We start from the raw sequence: 14,418 nt of genomic DNA, 5'->3' as shown, positions 1-14,418 counted from the left end.
CATGCATTTTTTTAAATAACAATTTGATCTCCATATCAAATTGTGTTTTAGTCCTTAAATCAATTTCATTGATTATAAATGCAAGAAATGATGACATGACATAAAGTGATATCATAAATGAAAACATGTGCCAATGTCATGATGTCATGGCATAAAGTATGAAACTTAAATAAAGCATGACATATAAATAACCTAAGCATTATCATGACATTTTAAATGATCATAAAATAAATATGATGTCATGACATGGCATATGACAAACAATATATGACAAATAACATGTAAAGGTATAGAAAATACCTAATTCTAGCCTTAGTTGCCATTTTTGATAATTTTGATCATTTTGCCATAAATTCTATATTCCTAAGTGTAATAGACCTAAAATCATATCCTCAAAACTTTTAGATCACTATGTGCCAATTAGATTGATCTTAGAGAACTCCTCAAATGTGGTTGGCACACCCTAATCATCTTAGGAATAATTTTCCATTTCATTTTCAAGGCTTGATTACACCTTGAAAATCCCTAAAGTGCCACCTTTTGCCATGATTAGGTTAACTACCTATTCAAGTAAGGTTGGCACACCCTAACTCATCTAGCGTGATGAAATCACGCTCCTAGGAACCCAATACCTATTTGAGCTCATTGGGTTCACTAAATATTCACTAGGGATGACTTCCCTAGCAACCCTCCTAATGACCCTCCTAGGCTTTGAAGCCTTGGTCATTTGGGACTCATCAAGATCAACTCTAGGGGTGACTCCCCTTGTGACCTTGGTGATGGTCTTCCTAGCCCTAGATTTTATTCCATAATCGAATGGGACATTATGATAAGTGGGCTTGACCACTTGGGACTTAGGTTTGTGACCCAAACCTTTCTTGTCCTTGGACATTGGTTTTTGACCCTTAAACCCTAGAGATGACTTCTCCAAGTTCTTAAGAGCCTTTTTCAAAGTATCAAGTCTTGACCTCAAGACTTGATTCTCCTTCTCTAATACCTCAAGCTTTAACTTGTCATTTTTCTTTGAGGCATTCCTAGGCATGTGTCTAGTTGATTTGGAATTCCTACCTAGGTTTTCCTTAGCCTTAGATGGGTTAATTCTAGGGTTGGCTTTCCTAGTGTTATCCTTATCTAGGCTCACATGTTTGGCACCTAAGCATGTGTATCGATTTCTAATGTTATCATGCTTACCATTATTAATAATAGCAATAAGGCTACTAGCATGTGTCTTATTATTATTGCAATAATGTGCCTTAGAGATTACCTTAGGGTTTGCCTTAGCTCCCCCTATCGATGTGCTCGTCTTCTTGTCCTTGTGAGGTTGCCTCCCCCTCGGACATTGGCTCCGATAATGTCCCCTTCGCTTGCATTGGAAGCACACCACGTGCTCCTTGCTCTTGCGTGTTGGGACTCCGGCTTCCTTGACCTTTGGCGCCGGTGGAGTCTTTCTAACCCTCTTTGGACATTTACTCTTGTAATGTCCATACTCCCTACACTCAAAGCATATTATGTGTAATTTATTTGAAATTGAAATGCTTGAGTTACCTAGGGTTGAGGATGGATGAAGACTTTCTTCTTCATCCCTTCTGGAGGTAGAAGCTTCTTCCTCTTGCTCCATTCTTGAAGAAGAACTCTCCTCCTCTTCTTCCTTAGATGTTGAGTAGCCCTCAACTTCTAAATCCATCCCTCCATGATGTGAACTCCTTGGCTCACTTGACTCCTCTTCATGGCTTGAAGTGGAGTTCCCCTCATGGAACTTAGCCAAGTTGTTCCACAACTCCTTGGCATTGTTGTATCCACCTATCTTACACAAAACATCATTAGGTAAAGAAAATTCAAAAATTTTCAATACCTCATCGTTGACTAGGGATTGGTGGACTTGTTCCTTGGTCCACTTCTTCTTCTCTAGGGTTTCTCCTTTCTTGTCCATCGGAGGCTTGAAACCTAATTGAACACAACTCTAATTTTCAATGTTAGTCATAAGAAAGTACTTCATTCTTACCTTCCAAAACGCGAAGTCGTCACGATCATAGAAAGGTGGAATGGTGATGTCTTCTCCGAGTTGATCCATCTCTAGCTTGTGCTCCCTCGGGTGTTAATCCGGCGAAGAACGACCTCGCTCTGATACCACTTGTTAGGATCGATGATCGCGGCTAGAGGGGGGGTGTGAATAGCCGACCCCAAATTCTTCGTTTCTTCCTACGATTAGGGTTAGCGCAGCGGAAATAACTAAATAGAAACGCAAAAAGGAAAGATCAAACCTCAAACTCGAACTCTACGATGTAACGAGGTTCGGAGATGAAACTCCTACTCCTCGGCGTGTCCGTAAGGTGGACGAGCCCTATCAATCCGTCGGTGGATGAGTCCCCGGAGAACCGGCTAATCAATACTCCTTGTGGGTGGAGAAACCTCGCCACAAAAACTTACAACAGCAAAGGAGTACAAGTACAGCAAGAAGCAAAATACAATACAACTGTAAAACCTTCGCTTACTTGCCTTCTCTTCGACTGGATGAAGCAGCAGCTTCAAGCGACGCCTACAACAGCAGGAACCCAGCCGATGAAGCTCACACGAAGCTTCAAGCAGAAGCGAGCTCAGCAAAGCTCAAATTACAGCAGTGAAGAAGAAGAACCGTGAGAGAGAGAGAGAGCCCTGTAGAAGCCCTTGAACTCCTCTTATAACCTGCACTCAACCTGCACTGCACCTGCGAAGAACAGAAGACAGAAGACTAGCCGTTGTGAGCCAACGGCTAGGGGCTGGACCGATCAGAACATCTCCTGATCGGTCCAGGAAGACCCTGATCGGTCCTGGGGACCGATCAGAGCTTCCTCTGATCGGTCCAGGGACTGATCAGCTTCCTTTTCTCCCGAACTCCTTGCCTTCTGATCGTTGTTTCCTGATCGGTCTGCAGACCGATCAGATAACACTCAGTAGGCTACTGTTTGGTTACTGATCGGTCACCAGACCGATCCAGCTACCCAGTGTATCATTGGATCGATCCACTGATCGATCCAGAGCTTGGTTTTTGCCCAAACCAAGTCCCAAACCTTCCAAACCAACATCCGGTCAATCTTGACCTGTTGGTACATAATGCTTAGCATCCAGTCACTCCCTTGACCTGCTAAGACTCCCCACCAAGTGTCCGGTCAATCCCTTTGACCCACTTGGACTTTTCTCTTCGTGTCAAGTATATGGTCACTCCCTTGACCTACTTGACATTCTCAACACCAGATATCCGATCACCCTTGATCCATCTGGATTTTCCCTTGCCCGGCTTCACTCACCAGGACTTTCACCTAGCTTCACTCACTAGGGTTTTCACCTGGCTTCACTCACCAGGATTTCCAATCTGCCCGGCTTCACTCACCAGGACTTTCCAACTGCCTGGCTTCACTCACCAGGACTTTCACAACTGCCTGGCTTCACTCACCAGGACTTTCCCACTGCCTGGCTTCACTCACCAGGACTTATCCGTCTGCCTGTCTTCACTCACCAGGACTTTCCACATCCGGTCCAGAGAACGAGCTACCGAGCCCTCTCTGACCATAGTTCGGAGAACGAGCTACCGAGCCCGAGCTACCGAGCTACCGAGCTGCCGAGCTACCGAGCTACCGAGCTACCGAGCTACCGAGCTACCGGGCTACCGAGCTACCGAGCTCTCTCTGACTTCCCATGCCAAGCTTCCATACTTGGACTTCTCTCGTGCCAAGTCTCCATACTTGGACTTTTCCCGTGCCAAGCTCCCTGCTTGGACTTTTCACCATGCCAAACTCCCTGCTTGGACTTTTCCCATGCCAAGCTTCCTGCTTGGACTTTTCCCGTGCCAAGCTCCCTGCTTGGACTTTTCCGATTCAGGTCAACTCACCTCGGGTCAACCAGGTCAACCTTGACCAAGGGTTGCACCCACAACCTCCCAAGTTTCTGTTCTTATCAAACATCAAGATACAACTTGAGTCAGGTCAACCAGGTCAACCTTGACCTAAGGTTGCACTAACAATCTCTCATCAAAATACAACTCTTCTGTTTTCATCAAACATCAAAATACAACTCGAGTCAGGTCAACTCGAGTCGGGTCAACCAGGTCAACCTTGACCTAAGGTTGCACCAACAAACGTAAGAAGCATATTAGATGCTTCTATTAAAGTCAAAAGGACCACTACCAGAATCAATGTCCATGGGGGAGGATCCAAATCAAGAGCCAAGGAGGAAGCTTAAATCAAGGGGTAGCTCTTAAGAGCAAATCTAAGGTATCATTTATTGATGCAATTCCTTTGAGAAATGATAAAATGCATGCTAGAAATCATTTATATTATTTTCATACTATTTATCATAAAAATAGAAAGAATGATAGGATTAAAAAAAAATGTAGCGTATCATGCTATAACTACCTTACCTAAGGATAAGAAGATAGAAAATGATTTAGCCATGAAATCTAAGAAAAATATATATCTATGCTTAAAAGGAAAAATTTTCAAAAGATAAATTAAAGAATCTAAATTTGAAGATTTATGGAAGAAAAATCAAGTCTTGAGGTCAAAGCTTGAGAAATTAGAGAGGACCTTTAGAAAAATGACAAATAAAGAAAAAGGGTCAAAGAACAAAAACCTAGGTCAAAATTGACAAGATTCATCCAATGGATGTAGGGGTTTGAGATACAAACCTAAAGTCAAGAAAGATGTGCCTTAATACCATAGGGTTCCATATAGTTATAGAACTAGTCATAGGTCTAGCAGTTAAGTCAAAGTTACAAGGAAAGCAATCCCTAGAGTTGACTTTGAGGAAACTAGTGTGACTAAGACTTTTAAGAAGCCTAGAAAAGTTATTAGGAAGGTGTCTAAGGAAGTTATCTCTAGTAAGTACCTAAAACACCCAAGGAGCACCAATAGGTTTTAGGTTCCTAAGAGTGTGTTCTCTACATCCTAGATGAGTTTAGAGAATGCCAACTCTAATCAGAAGGGTAGTTAACTTAACCATGAAAAGTTGACATCTTAGGGCATTTTCAAGTTGGTGTGACACTTTAAAAATGAAAATTTGATTTTTTTTTACTCTTGAAAAATAAATGTGTCAATTAAAATATTTGAGGAATTGAACTTAATTAAATTGACACAACTAGAATAGAAGGCAAAATGTGGTAAGTTGGGATTTTGACACATTTAACAAAAAAGAGGGATTTTAGGTCAAATTAGATTTAACTTAACAAAAATGGATTAAGGACAAAACTTAAATAAAAATTTGATATTCTTATTTATGCTAAATTATTATACTTTGTTTGCCCTATCACATGCCATGCAATCATGACATTATATTTGATATTCATATTTCATTATGAAAAAAATGCCATGATATTTTTAATACATGTCATACATGCATCTATTCATTTATGATATATTTAGAGTGCATTTTTGGAAAGCATGCATGTGATGTATGTCATGATTGTTTTCATGCATTATTTTAAATTTTCTTGTAATTAAGGATAATAACATCAATTATCAAATGACATCGTAGGTAGATGATCAAAATTTAAAATATCCAGTTAGAATTGCATGATCACTTAGATTAGGAGAAACCAATATCTACATCTCACAAGGAATATAAGTTGGCTTGTATGTATTTTGATACATATAGATACAAGTGAGATGTTAGAAGGATGAACAAAATTTAAAATGTTAATTTAGTATATATATTTGAGTTTTAGTTTCATCAAAACACATAAATTATGTGTTATCCAATCATGGGGAAAGCAAGTGTACAAGTCATGTACATTTAACCCAAATATCATGGTTGAAAATTGGTTTTGAAAAATAATTTCAAAAATATTTTTGAAAACCTTGGTGAAGATTATTTGATGATAGCAATCACCATTGAATTGTTGGACACAAACTTGAGAGAAACATTAAAGTTTTTAATGGTTTCCAATTACATGTCAATCTTTAAAAATGATGGTTATTTTCATAGAAAATTATTTTTTCCTGGTAGTATATGATATAAATAATGTCTATTTAAAATTTCGTAATTTTTTGATAATCATAGAATTATTTATGGATTTCTGAAATTCGATTTGAAATTGAAATTAGAAATTTTAGAAATATCAATCGATCAAGCAATCGACTCATAGACGTGAATAAATTAAAGACCATTTTTTTGACCACAGAGGCTTGCAGAATCGATTAAGTGATTGATTGACCCAGACCTTAATCGATCAGGTGATCGATTAAGTTTATTTCCACAAGCACAGAAACTGACAGAATCGATCAGCCGATCGATTGAAAGGCTATAATTGATTGAAACCCAACTTCAATCGACTAAGGGACATTTGAAAATAGCTAAAACCAATCGGTTAGGGAGTCTGATTTAGGAATGTAAATGAGTCGAACCAATTCTCGAGCCAGTTTAGGCTCGAGCTCGACTCGACTCAATTTATACTTGCTTGATTTGAGCTCGAGCTAGCTCGAGTTTATAGAGTTGAGCTCGAGCTTGAGCTCGATTTTATTTATTATTATTATTTTAATAAATAAATTAATATATTATATATTATAAAAATATATATTATTACTAGCTCGTTTGGCTCGATGAGCCACCGAGTCAGTAATAATTAAGCTCGAGCTCAGCTCGATTTCTAATCAAGACAGCTCGAGCTTTACTTGAGCTCAGCCAACTTCGAGCTCGAGTTGAGTTTTGATCGAGCCGCTCGTGAACGGCTCACGAGCTGCTTGATTCATTTGCACTCCTAGTTTGATTTTGGTTTAAATGATCTAATTTCAGTCCATTAAACCATGTTTAGTCTAGTGTAACTATTCCTAACCCTATAAAGTACTTCGATAAGCATCCAAAGGTATTTTTCATGCTAAAAATAAAGAATAAATGGTTAAAGAAGACTAATTTGGAGTTTAGTATGAGGTTTGATTTAAAGATTGAAATTTTAATCTCATAATTTCAAATTTTAGATTTTCTAAAGGTTTGGAAACTCTAAATCATAATTGGTGCAATGATAGAAGTTTGATGTATGTTTTGAGAGGGAGTTCTTCCTTAAAGACATGTTTTAACTTTATTTTTGGGATAAGGAAACAATGGAAGGTTGAAAACTTTCATTGTTATGAATGCTCAAGGTTTAGCAATTGGAAACAATGGAATAAGGAAAATCTTCATTGTAATGGATAGGTACTATAGGTTGAGCATACGATATATGCTCAAGGGTGAGTATATGATATAAGCTCAAGATTGAGCATGCGATATATGCTCAAGGGTGAGCATACGATATATGTCGTGGGCTATTGCAGGAGCTGCGAAGCCGATCTACCGCCGCCCTATCTCTGCCTTTTCTCGCCGACGTTAACTGCCTCATTCCTGATCTCCCCGACTGACCTCATCTCCTTGGACATTGGCCTCGAGTCGAAGTCGACCGACGCACTGGCTGCCAGCAAGCCCCCATCGCCAGTGCCCTACCCATCCACTGTCACCCCTCCATGTGAGACCAGATTTGCGACGTCACGACTGCGTATCTCCGTTTGACGTCGACACCCTTCTCCGCTCTGTCGTAACCTACTAATACATCTAGTGCCACCATTGGTCGTGGTTGCCTGATCGGGTTTCATCGACCACTCTAGTTCTGGCCCCACCATCAATTGCCGAGAGAGGGTATCGCTAGTCAGAAGCTAAAATTTAGGTATATTTTTTCAGTTAAACATAAATGCTGTTTGATGAAGTAGGAAACTATACATGAGTTCTAATTTTGTGGATTTTGAGTAGTTAACCAAGTAATTGGTTAGAAATGTAGATTGAAGATTTAAATGGATTTAGCTTGGTTAAATTTTGATCATTGGTAGGTTGGTTAAAGGTTGATGCTTAATAAATTAAGGTGATAAGAGATAATGGGGTGATATATTCATTGATTAGTTGAATTTATTAGTTGGTTTGTTAATTCATGAGTTGATTGGATAATTGAAGCATGTTAACATGAAAGGTTAACTAATTAGATTGAATTAATATGAGTTTATACAATGGGCAATTAATAGATTTTGATTGAAATCGACAGAAATCTCACATTGGGCCTAATATGAGTTTATATCAAGCCCACGTTAGACTTGATATGAACTCCGACTGAAATCTCATATTGGGCCTGATATGAGCTCATATCAAGCATATCAGACCCACATTAGGTCTGATATAAACCCATAACATGCATAATCTGGGATTTTGACTGATTCTTTTAATAACACTTTAACACCTCCGGAGAAGTTAAAATAAATAATGAATAACATATTTGAATTTCTGTAATCTCAGAAATTCATAGGACCTAAAATGAGTGTAATTGGAACTTTTTAGATCAATCTGTGAGTTTCGATCAAAATCTATTGATTGACATAGAGAACTTCGATTACATTCATTTCATGTCCTATAAATTTTTTAGGTTATAAGAAATTTAAATATATCATTCATTATTATTTTTGATCTAATGGTAGTGTTTAAAAAAAAATGATTGGAGTTGAATAAATGGTGTGAGAGGGAGAGAGATTTATTCTGCATAGAGAGAGCAAGTGGAGAGAGAAGGATGAAGAGCGTGGTTGAGTTTGCATTGGCGGGCAAGAAGGGTGAAATAGAAAGATTAAATAAATTAATATATCTTTCAATAATTATCAAAGTATATATACTATTTGATCAATTCAGAAAGCTGTATGCCTTTTATAAATTATCGATTATATTAACTATTATTTACAAAATATGATTATTATACACACAATTGCACATGACGGGTCTTAATATAGAAATTGTATTTCTTTTTTTCAAACTTTTTATTTTATTTTAGGAATTCACTACACACAAATTTGTATTCGTGATTTTGCAGAATAGGGCGATTCGATGGCGTCGAGTTCATCCTGCTGCACTGCGCCGAGCCGCGCAATGGCGAGAAGATCTGCAACCAACCAACCACCGGCAAAAGGAACAAAAAGGGAAAAAAAAAAAAAAGTTTGATCGAAGAAGGGGAACAAGATCGGAATTCGGAGGGGGCAAGAGAGGGATTAGAGGAGGAGAAAGAGTCAAGCATGGAAGGAATCGAGCAAATCGAATCCTCCTCCTCCATCAAAGGAGAAACATCGCAGGGTGGCGGGTGGTGCTCTCTTTCTGATTTTGTCCTGGTCAATGCAAGCCGAGAAGGTCTAGAAACAACCCCTTTTCTCCCCAACCGCCCTTCCTTCCCCATCCTCCCTTCTCTATTTCTACCTTTCTCGTCTTTATCGCCTCTTCTTTGCCAATCAATTCAATTCCTTCTTTTTTTGCTACTTGTTTCCTTTTTTCTTGTTGCAAAAGGCGGGTTCCGCCGCCCAGCGGCCCCCTCATCCCTGCCCCACGAGTATGAGAGGGAGTAAATCACGGTGAATACGGGCCCGGCGATGACATGGCAGTCGAAGGTGTTTAGCACGGACAGATATTGATGTTATCGCAATTGCTGCCGCAGACCTTCGACCTCCCGACCCATGTTGCAAGAATACCATGTCATAACCGGTTGATCCCACCCGTGGGGGCTTGTTTCCTTTTTTCTTGGTCCTGTGGGTGGAGGTCAGGATGACGGTGAAGAAGATGAGGAGGGTTGCCGAAGAACCCTCGCCATCCCCTTCGTATATAGATGATGCCAGAAAATATTCAGATTCCAATCGCTCTCGCAAGATTATACGGAGTTTCTTAAGGTGAGACGTGTTCTCTTTAACTTTTTTTTGGCCATGATTGAGGGATGTTGTGGTTTTCTATTCGCTTTTGATTTTAGGGTTTCGCGATTCCTGCGTCAACGAAGTACAAAAGTGGGATTTTTCGTATCTGCGTCGCCTTGAAATTATTACCTTGATATTTTTTTCCCGTTTGCATTATATCAATCCATATAATTTGCCTTCGTCCTCCTGAATGAATTGGTTTCTATTCGATCCAAGCCGTGATCTTATGAATCTTTTTTTTTTTTATCAGTTTTGTGGATATATTTAGTGGAATTTGCCATGACACACGGATTAGTGAGATCTCTTTGTCAGAGTCTCGGATTGATATCTTTATGTTTCCGGGGCTTCAAATATATCTGTATTAATATGAAAATCAATACTTTTGCATTGTAAATTTTATGCTACCGGATGAAAAAGTGCTAAATACTCTTTTTGCCCCAATCAACAATGTATCAGGATTCTGAACAATCTTCATTTGCAGGAAACTGAAGAAAAGAAGAGGAGATTGCTGGAGGCAAGGTTGAGGAAACGTAAACTCTTTGCTGAAGCTAGGTATTAGGTTTTGTTTCAACACGAATCGTCTGCAGTTGAATTTTTTTAATCCGTTTCGGAAAGATAATTGCCTGTTTTGAATGTCTCATCCTAGATTTTTGAGAAGAAAACTTGAGACCTTATTTGCAAACTCGTATCAGCAAGTTAGATTGAAGGAACCATCAAGCAAAACTCCAGTGATCAAACCTCCTACAGAAAAGAAACCCAGAGTATCTGAAGCTGCACGTACAAGTAACTGCAGTATAGATAACTCGTATGCAAATGCATCTCAGTATGAGTTTAAAAAGATGTCTCAGAAAAAGTCAACCAAATCTTTGTGTTGCACAATTTTCGGGCCGGTGTTGAAGGCCCGAAGGCTTGATGGAAAGCACATCTGTTTTACTGTCACTAAGTGGTTCGTCCATGTTCATCGCGTGAAGAAGAGTTTGCCTATCATTAATCTAAATGGTAGTTTCCATTTGAATTCTTTCAGTTTGATTTATAAATGAATTATGTTCCGACACGTTGTATCAGTGAGCAACTGATAGATATCTTGGCTCACCTCCGCCCAAGAGTCATAGATATAACATAAAACAAACTTACATTATTCAAGATTAGTATTAATTGTTTCTAAATTGACAATTTAACACAATACATAGTATAAAAAGGTACGCCAATCGTAGCGCACAAAGTGAGTTGTTGTCTAACTCTGTGTGTGCTGTAGACGTCTGTCTGCTGCAAAGGACCTTCAGCTTCTAGCAAGACTTGTTCCTCCTGATTAATTGTTTGGGTGTCGTCAGATATTGTCATCGTCCTTCATTAAAAATATATTTCAATCGAAGGAACATGTTTAATCTTGTGATAATCTTCTCCAGTATTCTTGTCAACCCTTCTCTCTATCATTTCCATTCCCCTTATTTCAATTTGTTTGAGCTCAGTCAATCTTACAAGTCCCTCTGGTAGCATTCTCAAATTTATGCAGTCCCAAAGTCTTAGTTCCCGAAGGAGAGGCATTGCTCCCTCTCCCACTTCCCACTGCTCCAAGGTGCTCAAATCAAGCAGTTCGATCTCTTGGAGGCGAGGAAAACCTCCCTTTGGAAACACCAAAACTCTTCCTACAAATGCATCAAGATACACAAGAAGATGCTCAAGGTTTGCTAGAGATGCGAGCAATGCAATATCTTCATCCTTTTCCAACCTTGTTCGACTAATTGCAAGAGAGATCAGGTTGGAAAATATCCTGGAATTTTCAGCCTCTATGTGAATCCTTGCAGGTCTTACCAATGGTCCTGCCAAATCCATAATCTGAATATGATGGTAGCAAGATGAAGTTAGGACACTCATCGGCAAGGATTCTCCAAACAATGCCAACATCTTGAGTCGGGAAAGATTCTGGACTGCATTGGTCAAAGCATCTTCATCAGAGCTTGACATGTTTTTCAAATGCAATCTTCGAAGATTTCTCAGCTTCTCCAGTACACCATCGCATACCCATGGACCAATTGAAATATTCACAAGTGTCTGAATGTCTTCCAAGCAGTATGTCGCTTTAGGCATGCTCATATTCTGTTTATTGAGTAATACATGTCTCAGTGTTCGGATTTTCCAAAATGCATCCGGCAAATGTTGAATCTCAGTAAATTGTATATTGAAAGTCTGCAAGTGGATGAGGTTTCCAATGGATGAAGGCAGCTCCTTCAGTTTCGATTGGTACAAATTTAGATACCTTAGCAGGATCAAGTCCCCAATCTCCTTTGGTAAGTGTTCAATGGATACTTTCTCCAAATCCAAGACCCTGAGGAACTTCGCTCCAGGGATGGTAACTGCCAGCGTTCTCTGAAAACCTTCATTCGGAAAAATTACAGTGACCGTAGTTTAGTGGTAGAAAAAGTTCGATGAGATATGGTCGTTGACATTTTCAGTGGCACTGAGACGCCGTGGATCGTCACCTATATCATCAATGGACCTGTAGAAGTTAAGCTCACGAGCTTCAACACGTGCTAGATCAAGAAGAAGATCATGAATGCGAACTTCCTGCCAATAAATCTGACCCCTTTCCATTTGTAACATGGACCTGTCGGTCAAATCCTTCAAATATGCCTCCGCGAGGTCCTCCATTGTTTGATCCACTTTGTCCTTCGTTTGTATGAAACCCTCAGCGATCCATAAATGTGTTATCCTCTCTGCAGCAATGATATAGTCCTCAGGAAAGGCTGCAAAATAGAGGAAGCGAGGCTTCAAATGATGCGGAAGATCATGGTAACTGAGAGCTAATATACTTTGGATTTGGTCTTCTCCTTCTCTGAATTCATAAGAAATATAATCCAGCTTTTTCCTCCAGTCACTAGCTTGACTTGTACCTCTCAAAAGTCCTCCGAGTACCACAATGGCAAGAGGCAACCCTTTAGATTTTCTGAAGATATCTTCCTTGAATCGCTCAAACTCTGGCGGGCAGCATGCTGTGCGGAAAGCTTTCCTGCAGAACAAATTCCAGCTCTCTTCGACATTCCAAAATTTCAGCTCGTGTGGAGGAACATCTGCAACGTTCGCAACGTTCATCCTGCGCGTGGTCAGCAACACTCTGGATCCTGCCGATTCTTTTGGGAAAGCTGCTTTAATGGCGTTCCAAGCTGCCACCTGCCAAATATCATCCATCACGACTAGATACCTTCTGTCGCGCAAGTGCTCGGACAACTTTTCCTTCATCTCTAGTTCTTCCATACCTTTTACTTGCTCATCCTTGAAGTCGAACACTTGCTTCACAATGCTGCACAAGAGTTCTTTGACCCCATACTTCTGTGACACGGACACCCATGCCTTGCACTGGAAATACTTTTTGACATCTGCACTCTTGTAGATCTTATTAGCCAGCGTTGTTTTGCCCAAACCCCCAGGACCAACAACCGAAAGGACAACGCGATCTGTTGAACTAATGTCAAACAGTAGTCTTTTGATGCCTTTGATATCTTCATCAAAACCGACAATGTCTTCTTCTAGTTCGAATCTGTAGACGTAAAGATTTATTAGCGTATAATGTCAAAAATCATGCGATCATGAGTAAGAGATGCCTTGACCAAGTTTTTGTTCTAACCTAATCGTCCACTAGAGCACATCTTTGAAAGATCCAACAAAGTTAACCACGAAGATAGATGCTAATAGATGGGAAACGATTGTTAATGAGAATTTTTTACCTTCGAGCAAGCCTTGCGTCAGCCGCAGTGGAAGAGGAGTAAGAGGATGAAGAGGAAGTGGGCCAGGAGGACGAGGCTTGGATGCCAAGTTGCGACGTTTGTTTGCATACATCTTGAAATCTGGCATGGATGTCCTGCAGGCGGCTCGCGAGCCGATGGCGAGTGAGGATCCGGGAGGGGAAAGCGCCGATGCGTCGGAGACTGCTCATCCGGCCGTCGGCGGCTGACGCGCGGCCTAGCTGCATCGCGTATTCGTCCACCAGGTCCTCCATCTCGAACGCCAAGTTCTGGTCGGCATCTCTGAGACGGGATTGAATCAGTGCCAGTGTTTCCGTCAGCGACGTGATCTCTGCACCCACGTTGAGGAGGCCGGTGACCTCGCTGGAAGCAAGCTCGCCAAGCTTCCCCAGCACCAAGTTCACCACCGTAGACGCCATTTCTGTTTCTCTGCAAGTCAACGGGCCAAACCGGTACATATCTTACGACAAATGACCACCTTGATCGGAACAACAAGTCAACAATAAATCTATATCATATTTACGCTAAGAACATTATATAATAAGGATCGTCTACAAGTCCAATTGTAAAAATAAACCTGAAATCTTCTCCTATCTTACAATTCAATCCATCAAATTTTCTCGGGAAAGATAATTAAACTAGTGCTGCCGTGCTGGATTATTTACTTTGATCGTATCAGCTAGCCACCGATGAGTCTTCTCCTCCAATGAACCATCCGTTACCCACCGACCACCGGAAATCATCCATATCCATAGTGCCACAATTGATATCTTCCAAGCAGCATGTCTCTTTGGGCTTACTTATGTTATCATTATTGAGTGAAACATGTCTCCGTGTTCGGATTTTCCAAAAGCATGTCTCTTTGGCCTTACTAATTGTGTCTCTGCAAGCTCCTCCATTATATTGTTCGATCCATTCTTTGTTCACCATAAGCAGTGGTGGATCCAGCCCTTTGATGTTGTTCACGTCACGCT

The 14,418-nt window shown here is 40.3% G+C and overlaps 2 protein-coding genes across 2 annotated transcripts; both read right to left on the bottom strand.

The window, feature by feature from the left end:
* Window positions 1-10,514: 10,514 nt before the first annotated feature.
* Window positions 10,515-13,865, bottom strand: LOC121989595 (putative disease resistance RPP13-like protein 3). Its single transcript, XM_042543733.1, has 3 exons — window positions 13,427-13,865; window positions 12,287-13,239; window positions 10,515-12,201 (listed from the first exon to the last, which is right to left on the bottom strand). The coding sequence occupies exons 1-3, from the start codon at window positions 13,861-13,863 to the stop codon at window positions 12,185-12,187; spliced, it is 1,407 nt and encodes a 468-aa protein (XP_042399667.1). The 5' UTR covers window positions 13,864-13,865; the 3' UTR covers window positions 10,515-12,184.
* On the bottom strand, window positions 11,055-11,798 carry LOC122044674 (putative disease resistance protein At1g59780). The gene has a single exon (XM_042604949.1). It carries the CDS (start codon window positions 11,796-11,798, stop codon window positions 11,055-11,057), a length of 744 nt encoding a protein of 247 aa, XP_042460883.1.
* Window positions 13,866-14,418: the final 553 nt, after the last annotated feature.

This window comes from Zingiber officinale, chromosome 1B, assembly GCF_018446385.1.
Source record: "Zingiber officinale cultivar Zhangliang chromosome 1B, Zo_v1.1, whole genome shotgun sequence".
Taxonomy (NCBI): domain Eukaryota; kingdom Viridiplantae; phylum Streptophyta; class Magnoliopsida; order Zingiberales; family Zingiberaceae; genus Zingiber; species Zingiber officinale.
This window is presented reverse-complemented; position numbering and strand designations above follow the sequence as displayed.

Excerpts from the sequence above, each read along its gene's own strand:
- LOC121989595 (XM_042543733.1), bottom strand. The coding sequence starts at position 13,863 with ATGGCGTCTACGGTGGTGAACTTGGTGCTGGGGAAGCTTGGCGAGCTT. Across the intron at positions 13,240-13,426 it reads GACGCAAGGCTTGCTCGAAG|ATTCGAACTAGAAGAAGACA; the intron begins GTAAAAAATTCT and ends TTACGTCTACAG.
- LOC122044674 (XM_042604949.1), bottom strand. The coding sequence starts at position 11,798 with ATGAGCATGCCTAAAGCGACATACTGCTTGGAAGACATTCAGACACTT.